We start from the raw sequence: 15,207 nt of genomic DNA, 5'->3' as shown, positions 1-15,207 counted from the left end.
TATGCAAGTGCTCAGCACATTTTTAAGTCAAATTGCTTTGTCGCTTAGCAGCCGGTCATTTGTCTCCCCCGTCCGCCCCTTCCCTCGGGACGCAACCTGACCCTGCTGCTGTCCATCTCCCTCCCTCCCTTCCTCTCCCTCTCTGTCCAGTTCGTTTCTCGTTCAGGCGTTAAAGTGAATGCGCCTTGACAGCGCGTCGCGTTGGCCGCCAGTTGAGAGATTGACGTTGGCGTTGGCACTTGCAGCTGACTCCGGTTCATAGCTCAAGTGTTGCTGCCTCTGCTGCGTGGCATGTTGCACTTGCTGTTGTCGCCCATGTTGTTGTTGCTGTTGTTGTTGTTATTCTGGGCGCACTTCAAACGGCTTTTGTCGCTGCTCCTTTCGCTGTCGCCGCTGGCTGAGCTGCCACTTTGCCTCATTGCATCATGACATTCCTTCTCCTTCTCCTTCTCCTTCTCTCTCTCTCTCTCTCTCTCTCTCTCTCTTTCTCTCGCTCTCTCTCTCTCTCTCACTTTCTGGGCCAGCTGTTGGTTTACCTTGCAGCAAACTGCGCTGATTTGCAGTTTCTTCTTTTCATTTGTTTGGCGCAGTCTTGTTTTTTTTTTCGTTTGCAGCTTGTTTTTTGTTTACATGGCAAATTTATTTATGTTCGCGCGCTGTGGCACATTTTTCGGTATCCTTCTTAAATATTCCCTTTTCTTAAGTGCTGATGCAAATTTGTTTTCACTGACAGCGCGCACAGCGAAAAACTAGCGCGAAAACAAGAAAGCACCGAGCACAAAAAAAAATGGTCGAGAGATAGAGAAATGTTTTCCCAATGAGTTGAAGTTTAAACAGAGCAAAATTTAGCACAAGATTTTCATTACATTTCATTTCGCAATGAATGCTGCAACTTTTTTCAAGAACAATGCGGCAGGTATCCAAAAGTTGTTCGCTCTCGTATCCATCATCGTGTTTAACTGCTGTAAGGTATAATTACAGTTAAGCACTTTTTCCGTTATGCTTCTTTATTTCTCTCTCTCTCTCTTCTCGCTAAGCCGCTTATCATTGGCTTTTTATGGCCAATGAAATGTTTAAAAAATAAATACAAGTAGAACAACAATAATAACGCTAGCTAAAAGTTGCAACGAATGAAGGTAAATTGTATCTATAATATTTGTCGCTGAGCTGCTGAGCTTGTTATTTTTTTTGAAGGCAGATAATCGGATCTAATGAATATCACGTGGAAATCGCATCGGTATCAGCTTCCCCGTGTTTGATAATGGAATTGCAAGGTTTTCTTTTTTTCTACTGTACTTTAAGCAGTTCAAAGTGTGTGGAAATGGCCAAGCTATTGAATGAAAATGAATGAAAATTGGGTTGGGAAAAAAGCTAAAAGCAATCGCAGCTTATTTTCAAAAGCACAAGTGTTTCAATTCACAATTGTTAGAGACACATTTTCCTGCAAATGTGTTGCGGGCAATCAGCTAAAAAGAAGCTTTCTACGAGTAAATAGATATACTAAATTGTAAATACACTTCAGGTAAATAGTCTACACTATTTATTAGATTGGCTTTAGAGTTTACTAAAAATCCAGAGCGATTATCTAATATAAATAAAGTAGAGTACCTATCTTTAATCTTTATATTTTCTATACTTAAATATCTAAGAAAGATACACTCAAGTGTACTCTTTATCTGTTCTCTATAAAAGTAAGACAGACCGGTAACATCTTTAAAATTTACCAAATTAGTATGCGGACAAATATACAAAAAGGTATATTTGGTATATTCACATAAATACTACAAAATATTGAAATGTATATTTGGTATATTCATATATATTCCGAAAATACCGAAATGTATATTTGGTATATTCATATACATATATACTGAAAAACACAGATGTGAATTTGATATATTGATAACATATATATGTATACTGAAAAATACCTGACAAACCTGTATTATCTTTAAAATATACCAAATTAGTATGCTGACAAATATACCTAAAAATACCAAAAAGTGTATTTGGTATATTCACATAAATACTACAAAATATTGAAATGAATATTTGGTATATTCATATATATACCGAAAATACCGAAATGTATATTTGGTGTATTCATATATATACCGAAAATTCTGAAATGTATGTTTGGTATATTCATATACATACTGAAAAACACTGATGTGTATGTGATATATTGATAACATATAATATATGTCATATATACAGTAGAATCCGGTTATAACGAGGCCGCTTATAGTGTTTGTGTACATATGTATATTGAAAAATACCAAAGTGTATATTCGGTATATTGATATAACAAGTTCTGTCAAATACAATTATAGCAATTATATCTCTTATAGTCTCTGAGATCAAAGAAATTATTATTAGTATTAAAACATAGTTTTAAAATATATCAAATGAATATACCGTAATGTTCATTTGACATAAACTTAAACGTATATTTGGTATATACTGGAACGAATATTTGCCATATACTGAAACGTATATTTGATATTTACTGAAACGTATATTTGGTATATACTGAGTTGGTACATACCGAAAAGTATATTTGGTATATACTTATTTGGTATATTACGAAATGTATATTTGGTATTTCCTGATTTGGTACATACTGATGCGGTATATTATGCAAAGTTTATTTGGTATATACAGAAATGTAAATTTGGTATATTCTGATTTGATATATACCCAAAAGTATGTTTGGTATATACAAAAATGTATATTTGGTATATTTTGCCGTCAAATTTTAAATACATCATCGTCTCAGCTGTTGATACTGATAAAAAATATGTACTTGATGGCTTCGCAGGAAAGAAAAACATGAAGCTACTTTTCTATCTTAAATCCCTATACTTTGTATACCTAAGAAAGCCCTTTTTGTGTGCCATACTCATCTTACGGTCAGAATCATTCTGTTATTTAAATGCATTGTGAATAATTGCTGCCTTTCTGCTCTTTTCATTCATCCCCACCAAAGCAGAACTTAACATTGTTTAACTAAGAATAGACCGCAGTTAAGAGTCTTAAATGGAACTCGAGCAATTCAATTGTGTGCAGTTCAAATCAAGATAGTTGAGAGTTCTTTACCCCAACCATCAGCATTTGAATAAGTGAACACAATATAATAAATCAATTGTGGTTTTCGCTGATAGAAAGAGAAGAGAACAGCGGCAGCTGATGCGATTGAGAGAAGAAGTCAACAACTCCAACTTCTCAGTTCTCAGTTCGCTGGCTCAGCTGTCGCTTATGCTCTCTATGTGCAAATGCAGTTGAAGCTGAAAGCTGACGCTGAAGCTAATTCAATAAGCAAATCGCATTTCCTTCTCGCAGCTGAAAGTTGCCTTTTTCGCTTAAGCGAATTGGAGATGGGGGAATTCGTCGCGTATTTCAAGCCCAGAGGCAAACGCATTGACACCTCGTCAAAAGTTTGCTTCCCCCTTCTCCCTTCCATCTTTCTTCCCCACTCTCTCCCTTAAGGAGTGCACACGCGAAGAGAGAGAGAGAGCTTACTAACTGCTTTAGTGCAAATTTAGTATTAGCCGAGTGCTCAATTTCACACAGAAATTAAATTACAGACGCGTCAAACTGCAGCGCGGCTTTTACGTGGGCGTGGCACACACACACACACAGTGGGAGAAGGCGAAGGTAAAGCAAATGAGCGAACACCTCGTTAGTTTTCTGCGTCTTGAAACTTTTTTAATATTTACATTCATATTTTGCACCTTTTGGCTTTGCTGACGCGGAAAACTCGCCGCTTTCTTCTTTTTTTTCTTCTTCTCTTAAACACACACACAAACATACATATATAAACGAGTATTTTCCTGCTTTTCCGGCATGCCAGCAGGATGCAAAAGGTGGCCATAAATTCGTGTTTGTGTTGCAAAATTGCATTTGCCTTTACTTTGAGCTGCGGATGAAGAAACTGCGCGAGATAGCGAGCCAACACTTGCCTTTCCTTTCGCCTCGCATTTGCCAACGCGGGTCGACAACGAAGAGGTCGAGGTCGGGTTGGGGTTGAGGAATGCAGGGTTGGAGGGTTCGAGGTCGGGAGCGATGCCTGAAGGGAGCCATATTGGCCGCGCCTAAAAGCAGGCAGCGTAAAATTGTAAAACTGCGCCGCGCCGCATATAATCAAGTTAGCCAGCAAACGTTGCTCCTCTCTCGCTCTTTCTCTCTCCCCTCTCTCTTTCGCCCCTCTTACTTATACCCTGCACTCATTTAAAAGATGTTAAAGCGGGTATGACAGATTTGTGAGAGAGAATGGAAATGAAGGAATAAGATTAAGTAATCTACACTTTTAAATTGAATAAGTTAAAATTATATCAAGCTAAAGTTTTTAGTACATTTAAATGAAAATTATATACTTTTGTTTTTAAATTTCAAACAATTCAATTTATTTTAGAATGAAACTGTAAGATTTCAGAAAAAATATTGATATACCATAAATGTTAGTATTTAAAAATTTAGTATTTAAATGTGAGTATTAAAAAATTTAGTACTTAAAAACTAACTAACTAACTAATCTGTGTTAGTATTTAAATACTGAATATACCATTATTTAAATACTAAATATGCATTTAAATACCAACATTTTTAGTATATTCCGTACCATAATTTAAATATTAAATATGCATTTAAATACTAACATTTTTAGTATATTCCGTACTAAAATACTAAGATTTATAGTTTATCTCTATTTTTTAAATCTTACATTTCCATACCAACTTTGTAGTTTTATTTTGGTATGAAATAATTTATGTACCAAGAGTTGTGATTAGCAATCTGATATCCAAAAGTTTTAATTTCGTTACTAATACTTTTTTGATTGCTTTAACAAGAGAAAAATGTCTATAATAAGTAACGATTACAAAAATATCAATAGAATTAAAAGTATTTTCAGATGTGATTCAAAGATTCAAAAGTTTGTAATTTCTTTATTATCAACTCGTAATTTAGTGGGATTTATTTATTTAAAAGCTATATGGAATTTTCATATTTTTAAACGTCAATGAGAATCATAATTTATCCATTTTTAAATCCCTTTTTACTAGAATATTAATCTACCCAAAATAAAAAAAAATGGTTGAATTATTCAAAAATAAGTACATTAAGCTGTTATAATTAAATTTTGTGTCGAAGTTGCGTTTATAATAAAACATTAATATTTTTTGATGTTAAACGCGTATGCCATAAGCACTGCTATTTTAATGTTCACAGCTGTACATTACATAAGAAATATGAAAAACATTAAGAGTAATTTTAATCTATATTTCTGCATACATTACTTTAAATACTTTAATGCAGTTTATAGCATATCCGATAAGTCTATCACAAGAGTCTTTCTACCCTTTAGCACCCTCTTGTTTATTTCTATTGTTGCAACGCGTTGCAGCTGCAGCACTTAAACTGAACACCATTTGGTGTTGCTGTCCATGTGAAAGAGTGCATATGTGTGGCAAGTGTATGGGTGTGTGTGTGTGATGTGTGCGAGTGCGTGAAATGCTGTAAAATAAATTTGTTTAGCAGCAAATTTTTGATGTTTTTCACAGGCGGCTCTCTAAAAACATTTTTTGTTGGTCTATTTGTGTTTGCTTGCAGATGTCAACAGCACTTGGGATTGATGCAGCTGCAGTAAAATCAAAGCAATTGGCACAAACAACGCACAGCAACAGCAACAACCACAACAATAACAACAAAGTGGCAAATAGAAATAGCAATCGAAATACAAAAAGAAATCGAAATCGAAATAGAAAATCGAAAATTCAAATGCAAATAGAAATTGCGGCGGTCGCAACACAAAAAAATAGCCATAAAATAGCAACGACAACAAGCGGCGGCAACAGCTGCAGCAAATAACAAACGTCAGCTGCAAATCGGCAAAAAACAAGCCACAGTAGCAACAACAACAGCAACAACAATTGAAACAACGACAACAATCAGCAGTAGCAACAGCAATAGCAACAAAATGGAGTGGCATTTAGGCCCTCTCTTTATCATTTTGATAATGGCCGCCAAATGTGGCAGCGGCAATGGCATGCCACAGAGTCAGCAACATCATGGTAAGTGTGCATAATATGGCCAATTTGCCCCACTGTACGTGTATGCTAATTCAATCTAATGGCCACGTGCGGCGCCGCACAGAGTCAAATTCACAGCTGGATCCGGATCCGGAGTTTATTGGCTTCATCAACAATGTCACGTATCCGGCTGGTCGTGAGGCCGTTCTCGCCTGCTCGGTGCGCAATCTGGGCAAGAATAAAGTAGGTCATCTCCACCACCTTTCCCCTCTATCTCTTGGTCATCTTTCTCCTATTTCTCTAATTCCCAATTGCCACTTCGATCTCTTAACAGGTGGGTTGGCTGCGTGCCTCAGATCAAACGGTCCTCGCCTTGCAAGGACGCGTCGTGACGCACAACGCCAGGATCAGTGTCATGCACCAGGACATGCACACGTGAGTACAGTGAAACCTAAATAGGAGTGCAGAGGAAGTGAATAACTAAAGACGAAGAGAAGTCCTTCAAAAGATTGATATTAACAATATAAACATTTTTTAGATGAACTTAGAACACCTAGAAATTTGAAGTGTAGAGAAAGTGAATGACTAGAGAGGAAGAAACCTCAATAGGAGTGTAGAGGAAGTGAATAACTACAGACGGAAGACTTGGGAAGACTTCTACCCAAATCAAAGTTTAAAATTTGCAATATAAACATCTTTAAGTTGAATACCTAGAAATGATAGTTGTAGAGAAATGAACACAGAGAAAGAGAAAAGTCTTCCAATATTCAACAATGTAATCCTCAACCTAAATATTTTAAAGAACATTAAATATAAACATTATTTAAAGAATATTAAATATAAATTCTAAAATAAATTATAGTTGTAGAGGAAGTGAATGATTATAGAGAAATAGAAAAACTTTACAAAATCAAGAATATAACAATCTTCCATACAGTTTAAAATTGAACCAAGAAAATGGAGGTTCTTCAATAAAAATTCTGAAAAAAATTACAGATCTTTTCATTTTAAAGTTGAACCAAGAACATGAATGTTCTGCAATCCAAATTCTAAAAGAAATTTTAGATTGGTAATTTCTGAAATAGGATTGTTTTAAGTAATCATCAAATCTACACTATTCTTAATATGAGAAAACTTTAAATATAGGTTTAAATTTCAGAAGACAATATTAACAAAAGTTCTATTGAAGTTTGAATTTCTTAAGAAAGATAGTCTTAAATTTGTTCCTAGGCAAGAAAGTTTCTATTCATATTTTATAAGATAAATCTAATGTTATGATTTATGCTAATATTCTTTCTTAACTTTTTTATCAATTGTATTAAAGTTCTTAAATACTGTTGTTTAGATAGTTTTAGTTTCTCTGTACACTACAAAAATACCAAGTTCTCAGATCAAAATCATTCGTCTTAAAAATTGTATTCTTGAAAAATGACTACTTTAAGATCAAATTCTGAAAAGTAAGAACATTAGTCTAAAAAAATACAAATTTTCTAAATAAGTTAAAAAAAGTTCAAGATATAGGTTACAAAATTCTGTAATCCATCGAGATTTCTTTAAAGGTTATATATAGACTTGAGTGCTTTCGTTTATAGCTTAATTAGTCGAGCTGTCGTGAACAATTCTCAATTGCAGTCTTAAGAGAGGAAGTCCTGCATTTTGTGTTTCAGTAATGTGACTTTTATTGTTGAGAAGTAAAGCTTTTCAATTTGTCAGGTTCAGAAATAGTTGCAATTAATTAGTCTACTGCTTCTTCCACATAAGGATTTATACTTAATCACTGCAATCGTAATGAGCAATATTTTAATAATAGCCTGAAGGCCATTGTCGCTTTGGCTCAACTCAAAGCAATAAGGATTCGTTATTTCAATAAAATAATAATAATAATAATAAAAATATTATTATAATAATAAATAGGAAACTTTCAAATGAAATTTAAATCATATATATATAAGCTAAAGTTTCAATACTTATACTCAATTTTAAATATCAATATCTAACATAAATAAGACACATTTATCTTCATCAACTTCTCTTCCCCTCAGCTGGAAACTAAAGATCAGCAAGCTGCGTGAAAGCGATCGAGGGTGCTACATGTGCCAGATCAACACGAGTCCCATGAAGAAGCAGGTCGGCTGCATCGATGTCCAAGGTATGTGTTGAGTTGTTGCATAATGAATGAAATCAAGCTAGGCGCGAGAGTGAATAAGGAGATTAACTGGGGAATATTTGTGTGTGCTCTGTGCGTGTGTGTGTGCGTTTTGCAGTGCCGCCGGACATCATTAACGAGGAGTCGTCGGCGGATTTGGCGGTGCAGGAGGGCGAGGATGCGACACTCACATGTAAGGCCACCGGCAATCCGCAGCCGCGTGTCATTTGGCGACGCGAGGATGGCGAAATGATTCTCATACGTAAACCCGGCAGTCGCGAGCTCATGAAAGGTGAGTTTCCCTTCCCTCTCTACCCCTCTCTACACCACCACCACACACAAAGTAAACTCTATCTTTCTGCATTCACAGTGGAGACATACAATGGCTCATCGCTGCGGCTGCTGCGACTCGAACGTCGTCAGATGGGCGCCTATCTCTGCATTGCCTCCAACGATGTGCCGCCGGCCGTCAGCAAGCGCGTCTCACTCAGTGTGCAATGTAAGTGTTGCTTCTGCAGTGGCAACCACAACTCAACGTTTGCTAACCGCCACTTTTTATACCCGCTACCCATAGAGTAAAAGAGTATTATAACTTTGTGCTGGCAGGAAATGTTTGCAACAGGCAGAAGGAGACATCTCCGACTCTATAAAGTATATAGCCATGTCTTTCTTTGCGTCCGTCTGTCTGTCCGTCCGTCTGTATGAACAGCTAGATCTCAGAGACTATAAGAGATAGAGGTATAATTTTTTTCGACCGGATTTGTTATGTTTCAACGCAGATCAAGTTAGTTTCAAATTTTTGCCACGCCCACTTCCGCCCCCGAAAATCAACAAAAATCGAATAACAAGCGTCATTTTAAAGCTAGAGTCATGAATTTTGGTATATACAATATATACACTATAGTAGTTGTGATTCCTAAAAATTTGGTTGCAATCAGATAAAAACTGTGGAAGGTATTAAAGAAATACTTTTGTATGGGGAAAAACGCCTACTTACTAGGGGTCTTAGTTGCTTTGGCCGACAATCTGGTATATTGTGCCGTCTATGGTATATTTTGAATGTGGTACTATATCGATCTACCAAATATACCATTTGGTATATTTTTAGTATTTTTAGGTATATTTTGAGAATATTAACGCAATATTTTGCTTTTACTCAAACTGGGTAGCGGGTATCTCACAGTCGAGCACACTCGAGTCTAGCTTTCTTACTTGTTTTTTCTGTGTTTTGCAGTTGCGCCCATGGTGCGTGCACCCAGCCAGCTGTTGGGCACACCGCTGGGCTCCGATGTGCAGCTAGAGTGCCAAGTGGAGGCTTCCCCCTCGCCCGTCTCCTACTGGCTGAAAGGCGCACGCACCTCGAATGGCTTTGCCAGCGTCTCAACAGCGAGCCTCGAGTCTGGCTCGCCGGGTCCCGAAATGTTGCTCGATGGGTAAGTCAGACATTGTGCTCTTCCACTTTTCTCTTCTTTTTCGTCATTATTCTTTACTGTTTATAATTTGGGTTGGTTTCGCATGTTCAAGTTAAGGCGATAGTTATCGCTCGGTTAAATTTATCGCCCAGATGAAAACGTTTCAGCTTCATCAATGTATCAAACTTAACAACACGATAAACTATAGCTTTTTTATGTTGAGTTATAAAGCAACTCTGCGCATCAGGTTTTTATGTTTTGGTTTACATTACCAAGACCTGAAAATCAAATAACAAGCACAATTTTGAGGCTAGACTCAGAATTTTTGGCCTTAGTGTTTATGATTTCTTAAAAAATTGATTGCGATCAGATAAAAATTTTGAAAGGTATATGAGTAATAGTTATATATAATTGAAAATTTGGTATTTTCAATGTAATAGTATATTGATATACCAAATATAAGAATATAATGAATTAGTATATTCATTTATCAAATATTGCTTTTGGTATATTTTAGTATATTAATTCGGTATATATTATCGCTCTATGTTGATATCGGGTATCTCATATTTAAATCTTTTATGATATACTTTCAATGTAATAGTATATTCATATACCAAAATACTTTTGTACGGGCAAAAACGCCTAAGTACTACAGGTCTTTGTTTCATTAGCTGACAATCTGGTATTTTGTACACTCTATGGTATATTTTGAATGTAGTACTATATTAATATACCAAATATAGCGATCGGCATATTTTAGAAGTTTTCAGTATATTAATGCGGAATATAATGAAATAGTAATTCATATACCAACTATAACGTTTGGTATATTTTTAGTATTGTGTGGTAAATTAATAATTTAGTATATTTTAAAATTAATACCGCACTGTTTTGCACTGTATTTGACAGTGTGATAGTACATAAATATACTAAAATACCTAATGACTACAGGCCTTTGTTTCATTAGCTGACAATCTGGTATTTTTTGCACTCTATGGTGTATTTTGAATGTATTACTATATCAATATACCAAATAAAGCGATTGGTATATTTAAGTATTTTTTAATTAATAGGAATATAATGCAATAATATATTTATATACGAAATGTAGTCTTCGGTATATTTTTTGTATTTTTGTGGTATATTTTAAAATGAATACCGCATTGTTTTCGTTCACAATGAGTAGCAGGTATTTGACAGTCGAGTTCACTCAACAGCAACTTTCTTAATTGCTTTTTATTTTAGTTTTATTTTAGTGTTAACTTGAGATTGAGAAACCGACCCTGAACTAATATATAAATATTACTTCAAAATTCGGTTATTTATGCAATATTTACTGTCCTTAGACTGGCATTTAAAAGTTGAATAAATAAAATAAACATTTGTTGGCTTTCGGCAGGCCCAAATATGGGATAACGGAGAAGCGCGATGGCTATCGCGGCGTCATGTTGCTTGTGGTGCGTTCCTTTTCAGCCTCCGATGTGGGCACCTATCACTGCGTCAGCACAAATTCGCTGGGTCGTGCCGAGGGCACACTGCGGCTATACGGTGCGTATGCGTAATCGCAGCAGCGAGTCAAGCCACAACAACAACAACAATTCCCTTTCGGTATCTCTGTTTTTTTTTGTGTTGCAGAAATCAAGCTACATCCGGGCGCTTCGTCGAGCAACGATGAGCATCTAAATTACATAGGCGGTAAGTGGCGAGAAATCTCGCGAGAATGCGAGACAGAGACAGAGAATGAGAGAAATTTTGTATTGCAGGTCTCGAGGAAGCGACGCGCAATCTGGCCGCCAGCAGGGAAGCGACCACGTGGCAGCTTTCGCTGCTGTTGTCGATGCTGCTGTTGCTGCCACTTCGGTTGCCACCGTGGGACGCGTGATATCAAAACTGAGCGAGAGCCGGCAATCAAGTATTCCTACAGGTGTTATCCCTCAGTCTCCCTTGAAAAAACACACACAAAACAAAAAATATATAATAACAATTCTCTCCAGCTTAAGCTCCCGCTCAAGTTTTCCCTTTTTCCCTAAAAAAAAACTTTTGTTGAACCATATCGATGCAAGGTGAATGCCAAAAGAAAAAAACAAAAATATATATATAGTACATACAATACATATATCATTTACATACGTATCACGATCAATGTTGTTTCCCCTCCGTCGAACGTCGAAAAGATATCAAAAAACAAAAACACAAATCGAATGCCAAACTGCCCCCAAAAAATAAACAAAAAACAAAAAATATGTCGCATAATGTTAAATTGCATATAATTAAACACGAAATACTATAAAATAGTGCATAAATATAATTAACGAAAAATTATTGAATAAATTATCGCAAAAAAAACCAAAAAAAAAGTGTTTTTCCTTTCCTCACTTTTTATTTAGATGTCGAACCACTGTGCAGGCATTGCAAAAAAGAAGGTAATTAAATTGCTTATATGCCGATAGATGCTCTGTTGCATCATGTGCCCAGCAGCACCGGACAAGCGGCATGCAACATGCGTTTATCACAAGCTCAGTCTGCTCTTGCCCCATTGTGGCAGATGAACTCAGAAAGGATGTCAGTTCGCCCAGCTGCACATCGGTTGACTATATATATCGGGGAATATATACAGAGGCACACTGTGCATTAAACGAGAGCGGAAGCCAGAAGCGAAGCTATCAACTTACGTTGAACAACAATGTGGCAAGGCGATTGTTTGCCTATTAAGTGTTGGATTTAAACCGAAGTTAATGTGAGAAGATTAAGTAGTAAGTAAGTATGACTGAACTACGATTGAATAGAGTTAAAGAGTAGACTAGCTCTATTTTTAAAGTTTTCTAACCACTATCTATCTATAATTGCTTAAAAATTTCAAAAGCAAAGAAATGAATGAAGATTTATGGTTTGTATTTTTCTTTAAAGTTGTTATATTAGCTTGAACTAGAATAAAACAAGTAAGAAAGCTACAGTCGAGAGTGCTTCATTATGAGATAACCGCTGCCCACTGTGAATAAAAGCTAAACTTTAAAATATACCAAATTAATATACCGACAAATGCTACAAAATATACCAAATAAAAGCTAAACAGCGCGGTATTAACTTTAAAATATACCGAATTAATATACCGACAAATACTGCAAAATATACCAAATAAAAGATAAACAGCGCGGTATTAACTTTGAAATATACCAAATTAATATACCACCAAATTCTACAAAATATACCAAGTAAAAGCTAAACTGTGCAGTATTAACTTTAAAATATACCAAATTAATATACCGACAAATACTACAAAATATACCAAATAAAAGCTACACCGTGTGGTATATTCTTAATTAATATACCGACAAATACTGCAAAATATACCAAATAAAAGCTAAACAGCGCGGAATTGACTTTAAAATATACCAAATTAGTATACCGACAAATACTGCAAAAAATACCAAAAGCTATTTTTGGTATATTGATATAGTGACTCAAAATATACCACAAATTAAAAAATATATCAGATTGTCGGCCAAAAGCAGCGAAAACTCGATTGCTGTAAAAGTAATTTGGCATACAGTATTATTTTGAGAATATACCGAATAATATACTGCAAAAATACTACAATATAACAATTTTAAGGAATCCCAAATACTATACGACGGACATGACAATATCGTGTCGGAGTTGACGATGATCAAGAATACATATATATACTTTATAGGGTCGGAGATGCCTTCTTCTATAATACCCTTCCACACTATGGGAAGCGGGTATAAAAATCCGATATACAGCTACGTATTAAAGATATTTGACTTCTTTCTAGATATTTGAGAGTTTCATATAAAATTTTGTTTCAAAAAACAAATCTAAAAGATGAAAATAAAGATAAACACCAACTAAAACCGCAAAAAAACATGCTTTGTTTAATAACATGGAATATGAAAGGAAAAATAGAATAGAAATGTGAAGATTTAAACATAATGACATACACTTCATTCTTGTAAATAATTATGTTTAAATCTTCACAATTCTATTATTAATTTACACTTTATTCTTAACAATCATTATGTTAAATCTTTACATTTATATTATATATGCCAATGGGACACATGGGAAAAGTGTACTAGAAAAAAAGATTACAAAACAAAGGAATTAAGAAATTATATATTATATGGCATGACTTTTTTAAAGCTCCTCCAATCGAGCCCGTGGCAGCTGCAGCTGATTCCTTTCCTTTAAAATGGAACTGCGGTTCAAAGCAAACTGTTGCAAGACGATTTCGGGTGTCTCATTGAACTGTTCCAATGCCAGTTCCATCCACTTGGTGGCCAGCTGTTGCTCCCCTTTTTTACTAAGAAGTCTGCCCAAGTACATGCAATCCTGTGTATTCAACTTGGCCCTGGAAAGCGTAAACAGAATGTTAGCCAAGGTCGAGACGTTTTACAGTTCAAGACATAACTTGTATTTCTCGTTTTGTAGCAATCCTTTGGCCATGTCCCGTTCATCCAGTTCATGGATTCGCTGAATGCGAAGCAATTCTTCGGCAGCATGCTTCACATCACCTGCAGCGATAATCTCCAATCTATAATCCGCTATCTGCTGCAGATCTTCGCCCTCCTCGCGTTTTAGATAATTGTAAAGGGCAGGCACATCCTTGTGCATCCTTCGCACCATCGGGAAACTGTTCAAAGGATTCGATACGAAGCCAAGAGGATCAAGCAGAGCTTCCTGCTCCCGCTGCATGGCATCTTTCAGTACTCTGTTGGCATTTGTCATCAATTTATTCCTGATTTTTATTCCATTTTTCTTGAACTTACATGCGAATGTTTTTTAATTTCTGCTCTACAGCATCTATGTACATGCGCAAATCGTTGAGCAGATGATCCTCGCCTTCCAACACACGCTGCATATCATGTGTCGAGGTGGCAACCAATTGGCAACTTGCAACACATAGTAGTGAAAATATCAACGTACAGAGGAAAAGCATTCTTAACAGTAACTGCTTAGAATTATGACTAAACTTCAACTTAATATAAAGCTACAACCAGCTGGCTTTGCCTTGAAATTAGCATAACTAATTGATTAGCTACGTTGCATTATAATCAGCATTGCAGAGTTGGAGAAGAATCTTTGCGAGAAGAATCTAGAGAGAAATGTTCCTTATTTCGGTAAATATTGTAAAATATAACTGATGTTCAAAGAATGCTAGTATGTTTTTAGCACAATGATCATTCACTAATAAAATTATTAAATACAGTTAAAATGAATATAGAAATTATGCAATGCTTCACAATACTTTATACAACCTATTGTCAGAAAGGGAACATTTTGAAAATTCAAAACAACCGCCAAAAGATTTTGTTTACAGAATACGACGCCAGAGGTCGCCACAACATTCCGGTACTGTTATCAACTATGCCATTTTGAGTACAACAGCATTTTGTTCCACAATTCATGTTAAGTGATCTAAATAATTCGAATGTTAAAAATACTGATTCAAATCAAATTAAACACAAATATATATTATAATTGCTATCTTCTTCACTCATGTTTTACCAAAATCAACTAAATTTTCTTCATAAACATATCGAACTCACGATACTATCGATATAAGGGGAATGTGCCAGGGTCGAGTTGTTATTAT

At 35.6% G+C, this 15,207-nt stretch overlaps 2 protein-coding genes across 2 annotated transcripts in view; one reads left to right on the top strand and one right to left on the bottom strand.

Annotated features, from left to right (window-relative positions):
* The window catches only part of LOC132787183 (lachesin), a 62,259-nt gene extending 50,331 nt beyond the window's left edge, over positions 1–11,928 (top strand). The window contains exons 2-11 of the mRNA XM_060794102.1: positions 5,611–6,071; positions 6,154–6,272; positions 6,364–6,464; positions 8,072–8,178; positions 8,294–8,467; positions 8,546–8,674; positions 9,410–9,608; positions 10,990–11,138; positions 11,226–11,285; positions 11,354–11,928. Of these exons, the coding sequence (XP_060650085.1) occupies positions 5,978–6,071; positions 6,154–6,272; positions 6,364–6,464; positions 8,072–8,178; positions 8,294–8,467; positions 8,546–8,674; positions 9,410–9,608; positions 10,990–11,138; positions 11,226–11,285; positions 11,354–11,472 (1,251 nt within the window). The 5' untranslated portion in view covers positions 5,611–5,977 and the 3' untranslated portion in view covers positions 11,473–11,928. The remainder of the gene's footprint in view (positions 1–5,610; positions 6,072–6,153; positions 6,273–6,363; positions 6,465–8,071; positions 8,179–8,293; positions 8,468–8,545; positions 8,675–9,409; positions 9,609–10,989; positions 11,139–11,225; positions 11,286–11,353) is intronic.
* A 1,715-nt stretch (positions 11,929–13,643) lies between these two features.
* LOC132785730 (prolyl 4-hydroxylase subunit alpha-1) lies at positions 13,644–14,567 on the bottom strand. Its single transcript, XM_060791956.1, has 3 exons — positions 14,381–14,567; positions 14,023–14,322; positions 13,644–13,962 (listed from the first exon to the last, which is right to left on the bottom strand). Exons 1-3 carry the CDS (start codon positions 14,548–14,550, stop codon positions 13,749–13,751), a joined length of 684 nt encoding a protein of 227 aa, XP_060647939.1. The 5' UTR covers positions 14,551–14,567; the 3' UTR covers positions 13,644–13,748.
* Positions 14,568–15,207: the final 640 nt, after the last annotated feature.

Source organism: Drosophila nasuta, chromosome 2R (assembly GCF_023558535.2).
Source record: "Drosophila nasuta strain 15112-1781.00 chromosome 2R, ASM2355853v1, whole genome shotgun sequence".
NCBI classification, from domain to species: Eukaryota; Metazoa; Arthropoda; class Insecta; order Diptera; family Drosophilidae; genus Drosophila; species Drosophila nasuta.
This window is presented reverse-complemented; position numbering and strand designations above follow the sequence as displayed.

Coding starts and splice junctions, on each gene's coding strand:
- LOC132785730 (XM_060791956.1), bottom strand. CDS start 14,550: ATGCTTTTCCTCTGTACGTTGATATTTTCACTACTATGTGTTGCAAGT. Junction 14,323..14,380: donor AAATTAAAAAACATTCGCAT/GTAAGTTCAAGA, acceptor AAATGCCAACAG/AGTACTGAAAGATGCCATGC. Junction 13,963..14,022: donor CTACAAAACGAGAAATACAA/GTTATGTCTTGA, acceptor TACGCTTTCCAG/GGCCAAGTTGAATACACAGG.